The sequence below is a fragment of the Myzus persicae genome, unplaced genomic scaffold, assembly GCF_001856785.1.
Source record: "Myzus persicae strain clone G006 unplaced genomic scaffold, MPER_G0061.0, whole genome shotgun sequence".
Lineage (NCBI taxonomy): Eukaryota > Metazoa > Arthropoda > Insecta > Hemiptera > Aphididae > Myzus > Myzus persicae.
Window position 1 is genome coordinate 948,261 of NW_019103025.1, and position 14,438 is coordinate 962,698.

Consider the following 14,438-nt stretch of genomic DNA (forward strand, 5'->3'; position numbering starts at 1 on the left):
TTATTTATTTTATTGAACCACGAATAGTTTCATATAAAACAAAAAAAAGTTTAATATATCGTCTTGACTGATAATGTAGGGATATAAAATTTAAAATATTAATAATATCAATACATGGAGTTGATCTAACTGATTAATAAGTATAAGTACATAATTTATTGTATAAGGTTAAATCAACATAAAAAATCCTTCACAATAAATTTATTTTAGTCAGTACTTATAGTCTAAATAATATGATAAGTGATTAGTGATCACTAATATCTTATAAATATTTATTAAATAAATCTAATGATAGTTTTTATTTTTTTCTAAATTTTTAAAGCAATTATTTTTGTTTTATTTTTTGATGATTTATGCATAAATTATTATCTTAAACAATTTATATTCATGCAAGAATAATATAAACTTAAAGAAACTAATCTAATAAGAGCGTAGACAATTTTTAACAAAATAATGTTCCTAAGAAAGTATTATAAAAAAAAAAATGATGAAAATCTTTTTAGTGATAAAGTAAAATACTCAATAATGTGATTTATTTTTGCATTAAGCGATTGGTTAATCACTAAATTTTAATACGAAAAATAAGTATTCATAATGTAGGTATATAATTGTTTCAACTCTTATATTAATCAAGGCATTTTTATCATCCTTAATATTATAATACCTATGTTGTGTATCGATTATTAATTATTATTATTATTATTTTTAATTGATACAATTATCAGTTACAGAAATATATAATGATGTTATAAATTAAATCTGTACTTATTATTGAGGTGTGCTTATTCTACACAGAGCTTTGGTGGTCGAATACACACTTGAGCTCATTTATTTTTTAAAACAACAAGATGCATATTGTGTGCTCATAGTTCATACTTTTTTAATTTCTACGTATGAAATGCTAACAATACATTGAATTATCTATTCTGAGAATATTAGAATGTAGGTGGGTACAACAAAATAAGGGGTAAATTAATTGCGAGAAGAAGATAAAAAAAATTTAATGCAAATCAAGCAGGTACACTGATCAGTTATTACAAAATAATTTTAAATAGAATGTGCAATGTAGAACATTTAGAACATGAACTTATATTTTTCAAAAAAGAAACCACTATTTTGGTTGATAGAGCATATAGATAGGTTTATAAACCTCATTTAATTATTCTACACTACGCTAAAATAGCCCAAAATGTTGCATGGTACTGATTTGAGTTTTAATCCTATAATAATTTTGAAAACATATTTGAATTTATTATGAAGTTTATTTTGAAATCGTAGTGTCGGAAATATAAAAAAATTTAACCTATTTTTTATTTTCCCTTTGAAATTCTTAAAAACACGAATTTTTTCTACATTTTATGCAAGTTTTTTTATAATAATAAACTCTAAATGTGACTCAAAGAACCTGAAGTTGACTTAACGACAAAATAAAATCTTTTTTTGAAATATTATTGTCGGAAACCTAACTCAAGTCGGTGTGCTGCAAAGTCTGGTTTACTACAATTCGCCGTAAAATAATTTCGATTTTAGATGCGATGGTGCCCAGTTTACTCTTTGCAATTATTGTTTTATCAGCTGCATTTTACCGTCGAATTTTTGTAATGAATTTTGAAATGAAAAACTGTATAGGATGTTTGTGATCAACCAAAGTCAATATTAAGCCAATTGTATTGGCGTTAGTGAGTGTTTGTGTACACAATACACTATACAGGCATACAGCGCTGTTGATCTATGAGGTGGTAAGCTTGATGGGCTTTGTTAATGTAGACATTTATTTTCATTTTTTTTTAATTAGCTAAATTAAACAAACGTTTCGGGTTTTCGACTTAAAATCTTATTCGGCACAAGAACCGGCAACGTGTTCCAGCACGAAAAGGACAGAAATAAGTACTGACTAAGACACTAAAAGTGAAAAGTAAATATCCTATAATTGAATAGTTACGCCATGACGGTCAATGTAAATAAACTCCTATATTTTAATTAATATGGTCTGGCTAAATTCGTTATCGAACACAAATGTACTCGTCCTCGTAAAACTTCATTTTTTTATTTTTGATATATACAACGCTATCTAGAAGTTAACAAAAACATTGCATTGGGATCACACAGTTGTCACATAGAGCGATCTGATACACATTCTACCGCTCTCACTTGTCACGGTACCTGGCACAACAGATAGTATATATACCAGAGAATTGCAAATGGACATTTGTGTTGTATAAAAGGAGAGACGGTTAGCACTCCCCTAGACAAGGATGGAATTACACACATATATGGTCATGGGCACTGCTGTGTTGCGCACAGCACATGACCACGTTTTTTTAGCAAATATTTGCAAAAAGAAAACCAACTAGCTTTTGACTTTTGTACATCGGTTATTTATTTGTTTTTATATAATAATTTAAAATCTATTTTTTCATGGTAAATAAATAATGAGCATCATAAAGTGGGATTACGAGGATATAAATTATAATAATATAGCTAATTATGTAATATAAATAAAATTATAATATAACTAATATAGTCATGGAAGACTGGAATGTATAATAATAATAATAATAATAATAATAATAATAATAAAAAAATAATATAAAATTGACACACACATTTAAATAACACACAAAATAAATTATTGAGCAGGAGAACTAAAACATTAATGTATGAATTAAAAGCCAGTCCTGCACATAGTATACAGATTTGGTAACGTCAGTCATACGATAGGAGTAATTAGTAAACTACATTGTTCTTTATAATAATATGTTAATGGGCTGAAAGACAAGTAGTTCAATACTATAATGCGATGAAAAAAACAAAAATATTTTAAATAAACATATTCTACAAGAGTATTAATTAACAATAGATAATAATATATAATAATATAAGTATTCTTATATATTGTTTTAAGAGGACGCCAATCATGCATGTGTTGTCTTTGTCTTACAAACATTTCTCCGTGACTATATTAAGACGAAATTGGACATTAGACAAAAATAATAATTCCATTTCCAAATACATTTTTGAAAAATATGTGAAAAATGACCACATTAAAAAATGTATCTAATGAAAATGTCCTACTACGCCAAAAATGTCTGGGAGGAAATTGTTCACGATTCCTAACAAACTATGCAAATTTGAGCTCAGCAGTTTCAATTTTGTGTTGTTATTGGCGCATGTAAACTCTACCGATTGCGACCTTTTTTTCATGTAAACTCCACCGGTACGTTTTCTTTACCTGAAAAAAAATTAGAACTCCACCGGTATGTCTTTTGTAAAATTATGTATATTTGGATGAGTGTTAGCAGAGGACTGCGCTAAATGTGAGTTATGATATTATCTGCGGTCGTTAAGTTGAAGTTTAGATAAGTCAGTCGAAAGTTGATAGCTATAGCTATACTAAAAATAGTTTTAATCTGTGGATTTTACCATCGATGGAGTTTACGTGTTTTCAGGTAAAAAAATACGTATCGGTGGAATTAACATTTTTTTTTCAGGTAAAAAAAATGTATCGGTGGAATTTACATGTTATAAATCCAACCCTAAAATAGACTACCTGTAAATCGGTGGAGTTTACAATCGCTTATAAATTTTATACAATTTAAAAGTAAGAAGTAAGAACATTATATGTGTTCTCACATTGGTTTTTCACAATATTTTAATTTTTAATTTTAATATTTTACGTACTCATAACTTGGTTAAAAATTAAAATGAAGTAAAAACCCAAAAAGAGACCACAGATAATGTTCTTTGATTCTAACCTTTAAGTTTTATAAAAGATCAGTTGACTAACATATTTTATGCTAACAGCACAAAATTGGAACTACTGGACGTATATTATAGTACCCATTCACAACACATGCCGGCACGACATCCTCTAAAACCGTTGTATAATAATATTATAAAAATATTTTAGGCCGACAATTAAATTTTAAGAACTAAAAATGTTGATTATTAATAGTTAATAAAATTAATGTATACAGTAAAATTAAGTATGAGTAATGAGAATTAATATTCATAGATGAAAAAAAAAACATACAAGTTCTGTATAATGTCAAAAGAGATGAACAATATTGTTTCCCTCCGATAGTCATCCAGTAAATACTAAATACCATATAGAATAAATGTAATTGTTAAGTATATGAAAATGGCCAATCGGACAGGATTGATAGGAATAAATAGTAATGCTCATTGCTCAATGCTCATACACACACAAATAACACTGATCAAATTACATTCTAATTTTTAACTTAGGTAATAAAAAGAATTTAAAAAAAACATATTATGATAAAATTAAAACATCACAAACACACTCATTAATGCAATAATGCGGTATAAAAATAATTTAAGAATAACTTATATCATATTAACTAATAGTTACATTTATGCATATAATGGCACCAGTTCTAAAATAAGTCTTGTATTTGACTAGGGGCTGGATTCCAAGCGTCTCATTGTTCCAGGCACAGAATAATTTTCCAAAATCGGGAGTTCTAAAATATAAATATATTTGAAAAGTGCTCCATTTAAAATGTTTGGATATTTAGTTTATACCATTTGGCTCAGAATTAGGTTGAGATTGTGTATTCTTGGGTGGCAATGGAGGTGGCATTTTATCCTTATCGATTGAAGGTAACACAAATTCTTCATATGATGCCGAATGTAAAGATTCTGAATAGCCTGAATCACGCAACACTGGTGTGTCTAAATCGGTCATTTCAGAATCCTAAAGAGAAAAAATAACATTATCAAATACTAAAATAGAAAACATTTTGAACTAAGATTACAATAGCAACATTACTTACACGGCGCAAGGGTAGTCTTCGTGGTAATGGAGGCGCATCACTGGTTCTCCTTTCTGGGGCTAAAAATGAATTAATGTATAAATAAATAATTGAAAATGTTATAAGAATGTTACCTCTTGGAGGTAATGGTGGTGGAGAACTATCTTCAAGTGTCCATGAATTTCTCACGCTGCTATCTATAGAGTGCCTTTGTAAATTAGGACTTCCTGGTTTCCAAGAAGTATTTGATTTTGGATCAGCTCTAAATTACCACAACAATTTATAGCAATTGTTTGACTAAAAATATCATAATATTTTAAATTATTTACTTAATCTTATTGTTTGGTAATGATCCTTCAGATTTAATACGATTTTCTCGATGCGGAACTACTGGAGCACATGCATCTGGTAGATCAAATGTTTTGCTATATATATCTTCATATTCATCACGTCGTTCATCAAAGTAAGTAACGGTATTTGTATACTCTTCAGTAGAACGGAAATGGAAATTATTATCAATTGGAACACATGGAATTGGTGGTAATGGGGTACTAGAACAAATATTTTAAAGTTAGTTTGTTATACCACTATTTATTATTTGAATTTTTGTATAATATTATAAGTTATTCATACTTGATTATGCTTTCTGGTGGAGGTGGGGCTATCAAGTTCTGTTTCAGTTGTACCATGCGTTCCACTAAACGATGATGAAGAGGCTGTACTTCAGGTGGTGCTAATTGACCATGAATTAACAGTCCATTTTCTACTATTTCAATCTAGAAAAATTAACACACACAATATAATTTTATACATTAAATCTTTGATGAAATTTATTATCCTACTTGATGATTTATGGATGAGCTTAAATGTAGAACGTGTGAGTAATATTGAGGGTTATTTTGAACAAAGTCTTGAGAAAAGAATGCTGACTGGTATTTAGATATGCCACCCATAACATTCGCATCAATTGTTCCTTGAAGTCTCATACTTAACGGATTAATGTTTCTTTTAGGCTCGTTTGTGTATTGATTAATTATAAGTTTTAAGTTTTTATTAACAGAATCTATAGTTTCGCAAGCAAATTTAATTGGAGGCACTTCCTCGGTTGTTGTACTTATAGCTTCAAACCATCTAAGTATACCAGGCAGACGTTCGCTAGTAATCAGAATAGTACGTTCCAGCCAAAGACTTTTGAATTCATTATCTCGATCTACCAGACCTTTGTGCATAGGTCTATCCAATTGGAAAGTACATACATCATTTACTTCATAAAAACGTCCAACTTTTTCAGGTATCATAGCTAAAGGTTTGTCAGAAGAAGGTGGACCAATGTCTGGAAATGGTTTTACATTGCAAATCTGGATATCTGAAATGTGAGTTAAAAGTTAGACTTTTATAATTTATTAATAAAAAATAAAACATACATTGAGCATCAGACTGTAAAATTGTCTGCGATGGTGGACTATTTTTTGTTAAAAGTTGGGCAGTCGGAAATTCAGTTTGAAATCGTTGGGTAAAAGCTTCCATGCGTTCATATTCTAAACCTCGATAAACAAAGACTTTATTCTGCAAAAAAATAATTTATAATTAATATGAAAATATGAAAATATTTATTATATTTAAATATTAATAAATAAATTTAAAATGTACCCGAACAAAAAGTGGAAATCCTTGTCCATAAAATCCAACTTTAAAATATTCTGGTTCTGGTCGTAATTGAGTAAGAATATTGTCACAGAATTTGGCTTGTGTTTTCAATACTGTACTTAATCTAGTGTAATCAAATAATCTTTTTTCATAGAAATCTGATAACTCTTTTAATAAAGGCAGTCCTTTTTCCCAACACTGTAACAATAATTACATAGAATAAAATAATTTAACTTTTGCAGTTTCTATAGAACTTACTTTTCCTTTATCAAAGTATTGTATGATTTCATGATATAGCTGTTCTTTTCTTTGCCATTGGCAAATTGAAGTCGCTGGATCACCTTGTAATACTGGCCCATCTGTCCAAGTCAGTTGATCAGCATAAAGTTTAAGTGTAAATCCAGCCTCGGTGAAATTATCAGCAGAAACGTGCAAATCATGAAGTTTGTAAATATATCTTAGGTACATTTCTTTTCTATCAAATTCGTTTTTGTAGAAATTTAACAAATTCACTGTACATGACATACGTTTGTCACGATTATCATCACCACGCATTACACTTCTATAATCTAATAGTCGTTCTAATAAACGTGTAACAGAATGAATGAACACTGAACCCGTTTCTTGCCAACTACCATCTTGTTCTTCTTGATGTACTCTTTCTAATAGTCTATAAAATCATACAAAAAATAAAATGCAGTTAATTTTTTTTTTTATTAAGTTTCATTGGACTTACATTATACTCAAATTTTCCCTATATGCAGCATATACAAAACAATTATCTATATCGATTAATTGACTTTAACTAAATTTTTTAAAACCATAAATACTTACATAGTATTAAAAAGTTGTCTGTACTCATCGTCACCTTTGTTTTCACTAATCAAATAATCCAGTTTGTCAATAAGTTCTGATTCAACTTCTTTGAAATTGCCTCGAGCTCGTTGTTCACATTCCATCATATCAAAAAATATGTGAAGCGTGGCCTTACGCAATTCAGCTTCAGGCACCAGAGTCACTTTTAGAAATGGTCCAACCATGGATGGTATAAAATTTATCTTGTGGTCACCTAACAAATTATAATTGAGTTTATTGGAGTTTTTTTTTAAGATCAAAATTATATTTTACCAAGTTTTGACCAAACAGACAGTATTTGATATCCCATCAGTACTCTCATATCACCATATTTCTCAATAATCTTTGTTCGCTTTACAATAGTAAATGTTTCCAACTGAAGAGCTGGTTGAGTGAGAAATGCTACAGCTAATTTAAAATAAGTAGACCACACTTGGTAATCAAAATGGGGCCACGTTTCTAAAAAGCAAAATACTAGTGGCTTGGCTAATTGTTGTAGAGCTGCTAGAATTACATTGTTAGTAGTCATTTTTATAACCATCCAATCAGTTGGAAATACATCATGTTTAATTAAATGTCTAAACAATAAAAATGCTCTTAAAAGAAAATCTTTCAACGGTTTACGATCGCCCAATTCTTCCCAAAGTCGTTTGTAATGATAATCGTCAAGAAGTTGTAATAAAGAAACTAAGCATGCAACCATGTTGGCCTGAAAAATAGAATTTTACAATATTAGTAGTTTTTTGGAGTTCAGCTAGTTCATAATAAAAACTGAAAGCAACTTACCAATACAGAGACCATTCTATCAATTACAATAAGACATGTTTCAATTAACATATCTAATGTACTAAGACTCAATATTTCTAAGTCCCGGCGAAAACATATGTTGACCTTGCTACTGTCGTGTGATCGATTCAAATGGAATAGAAATGTTAAAATTTCTCCCAGAATATCTGTACAGAGTTGAATTTCTTCTCTGGCACTAATATGGTGTCTTAGATGTTTACATATGGTTATCAACAATAAATTTCTTGCTTCTACAATGAAACACATAAAACAAAAATACAATATAATATGCTAAAAACTAATCGATTCAAATATCTTAAATAAACAAAAAATATTGTTTATAAGCCTAAAAACACAAAATAAAAATGTACATCTGGTTACTATTAAATTAAGTTGTATTATAATTTATAAGTCATATTTTATAATATATTACCATCATCCTTGAACACCTTTCCAGCTACCAAATCTTTAATAGCACCTAATTTAGCTTGGGTTAATGGTGTAGGTAGATCACGAGATGGCAAGCAATCTAACATGGATACTCCAAGTTTAGCTACCTCGATGACTGGTAATACTTGAACTAATTGATCAAACACAGCACTTGCACTTTGCAATAATGCAATCTTTAAAGAAAAACAATAGTTTTAAACAACATAATATTATTATACATTAATTTAAACAATTATAAATAATAATAATGTTTTTTTTTTTTACCTGAGTAGGTAAAATCATTTCAAAAGATGAACATAACATTTTGTCCAATGAAGCAAACACACGATGTACATCATAACGGAAACTATCTTCAAACTGGCCACCAGTGGCACGAGAAAAAAATAGACGAGACTGAATAACAAATTTGAAAATATATTCTAATGAGCGGAAACATTTTTGTATTGGCTCTTGGCGATCTGTTGACATGACTAGCTCAGCACAATGTTGGACACTGCTTAATAACCCTCTACAAATAAAAAAGGTAAACAATTTATTTATATATTTACTAGCTGAATTACCCGTCGTTGCCGGGTTTAAGTATAAAATATAAATTTTGATTTTCAATTTAATCAATTAAACATTCTTTATTACAAAACGATATTCATCAAAGGCATATCACATTATTTCTGTGGTATTAATATGGTATTTAAAATAAGAAGACGATTACTTGTATACTAAAGCCGCAGCAAAATGTTCTTTAATGTAAGCGTTCATTACTGGCTTAAAATGTTCGAATTTGCTGTCGTAGAGTAAACTAAAAATGCTGACTAGAACGTGAAATACAAGTCCAGAGTGGATGGTTGAATTGCCATCGTCAGTGGAAAACATCGAGAAGAGTGCGTCCAATATGTCCTGTAAGAACTTTACAAGTTCTTCTCCATCCAGACGTAAAGCTCGAGTCAGAGCTTCTTGAATCCGGTGAGGGTGTTCCTTCCATTGTAACAATGACAACAAATCCACTGAAAACACAAACATTTCAGTAATTAGGTTATCACCTATATAGGGCTTGGCCGGACGTGTTATAAAATAATTCAGATGGTTATAGGTACCATTTTGAGTCAATTTTGTCGAACACAACATCGTGCGAATAGTCATTATCTCTTTATGGCTGCACGAGAACACAGAACCCGGTTCCGGGGAACTGGTCCAAGTAGACGATTCGTGTACGCTGGCGACCAGACCCAAATAATCGACCGGGTGAGGTTTCGTGCGCTCGTCGCAGCGGTAGACGAACAGTTCGTGTACGCCGTCTTGAAGGGTAGCTTCTTCGGGTTCCATCAGCCGCGCGAACGATATGCCGAACAGTTTCTTGTTATCCGCTTTGTCACGAGCTGGAAACGTAAATGCCAAATTGACGTGATTAGTTGATCCCTGTGTATAGCATTCCGCATACAGTTCAAATACAATTCATAGTCCATAGGCATAATATGGGTAAAACACTTTCTATGTGATTAAAGTTTGTAAACATTAAATCCATAATCTAAAAGCCAGGCATTTTTAAATTCATTTTCTATATCACGAGCCGGTAAAATATATTAATCAGAAATATTAATAAAAGTAAAGCTAAGCAAAATGAATCAAGGGCAATGATTACACTTTTAAACATGGAGTACAAACCTATGATTAACAATAAAGTAAAATACCTAATCATAATTTCAAAGTAAAATGTTATTTATTTTAACATCATCATTATTAATATTTAGCCCATTGACTGTAAAATGACTAGTATAGTTATTATATATATACATAAATGAATCTATTGAAATGGATCAGTTTTAAATTATAGGCTAGAAATGCTTAAAAACTTTAATCAAACAATTTGTAGGTACTAATTATCCAATTGAAAAATAATTTATACCTAAAAAACTATAATAAATACTATAAACAAATTACATAATGAAGCTCGTACAATCAATTAAGAGATACGCCGCTCGTTACCAATAAATTAATCATTTAGTAGGTACCCATTTGTTATACTTTGCATTGAACTAAAAATAAAATATTATAAGATTGTAGCAGTATAGGCACTAAGAAATATCTGTTAAAATAGTGCATATACTTTTTAAATTATATTATTTTAAATGTAAAATGTTAACTATCGTTTATAAACTATAATAGGCATGTATATTACATTTTATCAGATATCTCCTAGTATAAGAGGCCTAAAATGTTTTAACATTATATATTTTTTTATTTCAATATAAACTACAAAGTATAACAATATTAGGTATACATATACAGTATCAGTACCTACTAAAATATTAAATTATTGATATCTTGATCACGTATCGCTAAATTGTAAGAGCGGTTTCCGCTTGGCGACGTGATATTTTTCTTACGGTCAGTCACCAGATGATGGGCGATAACAGACTAGTTACTTGTAGGAACCATCACGATATGGTTATGTTTAAATTATGCTCAAACGATTAAAACGCGCCGCTTGGCGATATCTTACTGGAACAGTGCCTGTACTCGAAACGTATGTGCGCGATGTTGTACTTCTCGATGGGCACGGCCAGCCGGATGGTCTCCATCCAGCACGGTGCGTTGTGGTGGTAGATGATCATCGAACGGTATTCGGCGGACGAATCCGTTCCCGACGCGCCCCATATGCAGTCCGGGACCACGTTGCCCTCGTAGTCGAGGACGACGATGGATACCTCAATGTTCTTGCCCGTCGACTTGCCGCCCTTCTCGAATTCGCCCCTCTCCAGGGTCAGGTACAGGTCGTTCCTCACGTGCCCCGGCATTATCACGTCCGGGAAACCCATCTTCTTCGTGGTCGACACGTTTTTGAAAGCCAGCGGGTTCTCCTCGCGCACCTGCCGCAGGTCGCCGTCGAGTATCCGCAGCGATATGACGATACCGTAGTTGGGGTGGCTGGACAGCGGGCTGTACTTGCTGTTCTGTTTCCGGATCAGCGTGTCGTGCAGCTGACAGAAGTCCTTCTCGTCCGCCTGAAACACGCGGAACGTGAACTCCCGCTCGTCACCACCGCTGCTGTTCGAGGTCAGCATTTCGCCGATGTTCAGGACGGCAACACCCAGCGGACGTTTGAAGTAGGACGCCGGTGTCAGTGCCGACGATGACGATGACGACGACGAAAGGGACACTTTTTTGGACGACTCAGAGTACACCATTTTTCCGATGCGCATCACGTGAGCAACGATGTAAAGGTCACGCGACAAGTCTTGCAACCCGAGTTCCTATTATACGAACAAAAAATATAGTCAGATGCTTGCATATATATTATATTATTATAACAGTCAAATCAATTAATAATTTATGGATTGCGGGACATTCAAAACTTACAGTAAAAATCGTACAGTTATTGTGTAATTTTTCTATATAATTAGAAAAGCCTTCTTTAGAAATTTTCACTAAAAATCGTTCACTGAAAATGTTCAAAAACGATGAGATTAATATAAAGTGATTGTGAAACAATATGAGGGTGGGTTTATATAAGAATATATTATTATGTTCATAACAAGTATAAAATACTTGCCTGATAAATTTAAAGTTTTTGGCATCGTAGAGTGAAAAATATACTTCTGTTTCTTCTCCGATATGGTAACCAAAGTCTCGCATACACATAAACATATGACGTGTTTGGATTTTAGACGTATCCTTAGGTCTTCTTAATGTCCCTCGTGCCTAAAATTATGAGAAAATCGTTTTTAATACATTATATAATTCTATAGTAGTAGTATAGGATAAAATATATTTTAGTATACTAACCGATACCCCTTGAATGTTTTCCGAACTTTGTACATGCTGAAAATCATAAAATTAAAAGTTAGGCATACGTCTACAAATAATTAAATAATATGTATAGTATATAATTGCATAGTTAAATATACATACGACTTTGTAAAGCTCTACGGCACTCATTGTAGCCGGATCAACCATCTCGGCACCACACCTAGGAACTAAATCCAGTCCCAGTTTTCTAAAAACAAAACACAAAGTATTTTTAATTGTATTTTAAAACTATGTATTTTTATTATTATTAAGTCTGAAGCAAAGGAATTTTTTTTATAAGAGTATGCCCCTAGCACATTCCACACTATAATATTTGTGAATGTTAAATTGTTTTATTTTTTTCAATGTATAGGTAATACAATAATTGGCAATTGAGAGTTACGACTACAGTCTACAAGATATGATGATAACAATAAATAATTTGGTGTATTATTGCATCTACTATATTTTGGAAGTTTTATAATACCAACATTTACAATATTCAGAGCTTATAAGCTACCTATTATAGTTTTTAAAAAACAACTTAATTTAATTTGGAGTATTTTTCTCAAAGTAGATATAAACAGAATATTATATTTATAAAATAAAACTAATTTTTAGTTAAACGTAAATCTAGAATCATACATACTAAATAAAAAAGTACGATATTTGGAATTCAGCAACTATTTAGTTACCCATAACTTTGAATCTCCTACCCCACATTGTCATATTTTCATATACCACAGTGTTTTAATTTTAATCCGTACATATTTTACCATTTGCTACGGCCTATGACAGTTGTTTCAATTCTTCACTTAAAACTTTACACAAGATACTTATACATAATAGGTAATAAGATATATTGTAACCTAACCTTTAATATTATATTATACTAGATTATTACCTATCACATATTTTATTTTCCGTATAGCATCGCCATCCACTCATGTTGACAATCTATGTGTATACTAAATAGTAAATGTGAAACTACATTAATTATTGAGATTACGCAAATAATTGTTCTTTTTTCTCATCTAACAATATTTCTTTATAATTGGTGAATGATTATAGTTAACAGCTTAATTAAATACTAGATTCTAGTTATTGGATAAACACGAAGAAAATAAATGGTTTAAGATTAAATAGTTGAAAATAAAAAATCTGTCACTAATCGTGTAATATTTTCAATATATTGTATTAATCCACAGACCACAGATGGTTCAGAAAATATGATATTCGCGGTTATTATTTATGAATGTTTAAGGTAAAAAGTACTATCAATCGAAAAAAACTGTCTCGCGTAAAAATATGTCAAGTATGGTAGTATACCTCAATTTTTAAATTAAAAAAATTATTATAATCATCTAAAATATATATCCAATTTTGTCAACTTTTGAAATTTAAAATGCCTAAAAATAATTAGGTAGCTTAACATTAGTGCGAATATATTGAAAGTTACTGCGTTCATATACAGAAATTAATGTTGAATGTTGATACATAAAAGTTAAACTATATTCTAAATTATTGAAAAGAAAACTTATTATACAAACGTTTTATTAAATTTCCACATTTTTTTTAATCGCAAACAAAAAAAACCAACGTAAGTTTAAAATTTAAAATATCTATAAGTAACACAAAAGGAGACAATATTTGGTGAAAAATTTTAATCTCTACAGTTATTCATTTTTGAGTTATTATAAGAACCAAAAGTACAAAAAACGAAATCGATTTTATTTATTTTGTCGATTTTCTTAAAAATATTGGGGATTTTTACCCTAAAAATGTATCTACAAATATAAAATTATCAACTAAATCTGATTTCCTATACGCCTATATGGCTATATACTTTTAAAATTGCTAAATGTATATATCCTTAGTATAGCAACATTTTACTGTATCAAACAATTAATTTAAATAAGTAGTAGTCTACTAATCAATCTAGTATTTGTCACTGGCATAATCGAATATTGTAATTATTTTTTTGAGGATTGATAATCGTAGGGAATGTAGGGGCAAAGCTTTAAAGTTTAAGAAAAAGTTAAGTTTAATTTTAGTTTTTTTTATTTACTTGTTTTATTTTTCCAATTCGATTCCTGAATATAAATACTAAGTGAGTAATAGAATTTATACATTAAATTA

At 30.4% G+C, this 14,438-nt stretch overlaps 1 protein-coding gene across 3 annotated transcripts in view; it reads right to left on the reverse strand.

The window, feature by feature from the left end:
• Positions 1–3,060: 3,060 nt before the first annotated feature.
• LOC111033606 (dedicator of cytokinesis protein 3) overlaps positions 3,061–14,438 on the reverse strand; it is a 29,256-nt gene continuing 17,878 nt past the window's right edge. Inside the window, exons 1-24 of one of the 3 annotated variants that reach the window (XM_022314412.1) lie at positions 13,204–13,286; positions 12,423–12,507; positions 12,297–12,332; positions 12,064–12,212; positions 11,871–11,952; positions 11,014–11,764; positions 9,608–9,889; positions 9,226–9,517; positions 8,781–9,024; positions 8,500–8,689; positions 8,067–8,317; positions 7,554–7,989; positions 7,260–7,494; positions 7,162–7,179; positions 6,684–7,095; positions 6,429–6,623; positions 6,203–6,344; positions 5,621–6,144; positions 5,412–5,554; positions 5,108–5,329; positions 4,913–5,040; positions 4,800–4,858; positions 4,549–4,720; positions 3,061–4,487 (exon numbers count right to left, since the gene is read on the reverse strand). In XM_022314412.1, the coding sequence (XP_022170104.1) occupies positions 4,423–4,487; positions 4,549–4,720; positions 4,800–4,858; positions 4,913–5,040; positions 5,108–5,329; positions 5,412–5,554; positions 5,621–6,144; positions 6,203–6,344; positions 6,429–6,623; positions 6,684–7,095; positions 7,162–7,179; positions 7,260–7,494; positions 7,554–7,989; positions 8,067–8,317; positions 8,500–8,689; positions 8,781–9,024; positions 9,226–9,517; positions 9,608–9,889; positions 11,014–11,764; positions 11,871–11,952; positions 12,064–12,212; positions 12,297–12,332; positions 12,423–12,507; positions 13,204–13,247 (5,157 nt within the window). In that variant the 5' untranslated portion in view covers positions 13,248–13,286 and the 3' untranslated portion in view covers positions 3,061–4,422. Of the gene's footprint in view, positions 4,488–4,548; positions 4,721–4,799; positions 4,859–4,912; positions 5,041–5,107; positions 5,330–5,411; positions 5,555–5,620; positions 6,145–6,202; positions 6,345–6,428; positions 6,624–6,683; positions 7,096–7,161; positions 7,180–7,259; positions 7,495–7,553; positions 7,990–8,066; positions 8,318–8,499; positions 8,690–8,780; positions 9,025–9,225; positions 9,518–9,607; positions 9,890–11,013; positions 11,765–11,870; positions 11,953–12,063; positions 12,213–12,296; positions 12,333–12,422; positions 12,508–13,203; positions 13,287–14,438 lie in introns of those variants that run through there. The other 2 variants (XM_022314410.1, XM_022314411.1) reach the window with 2 other exon arrangements.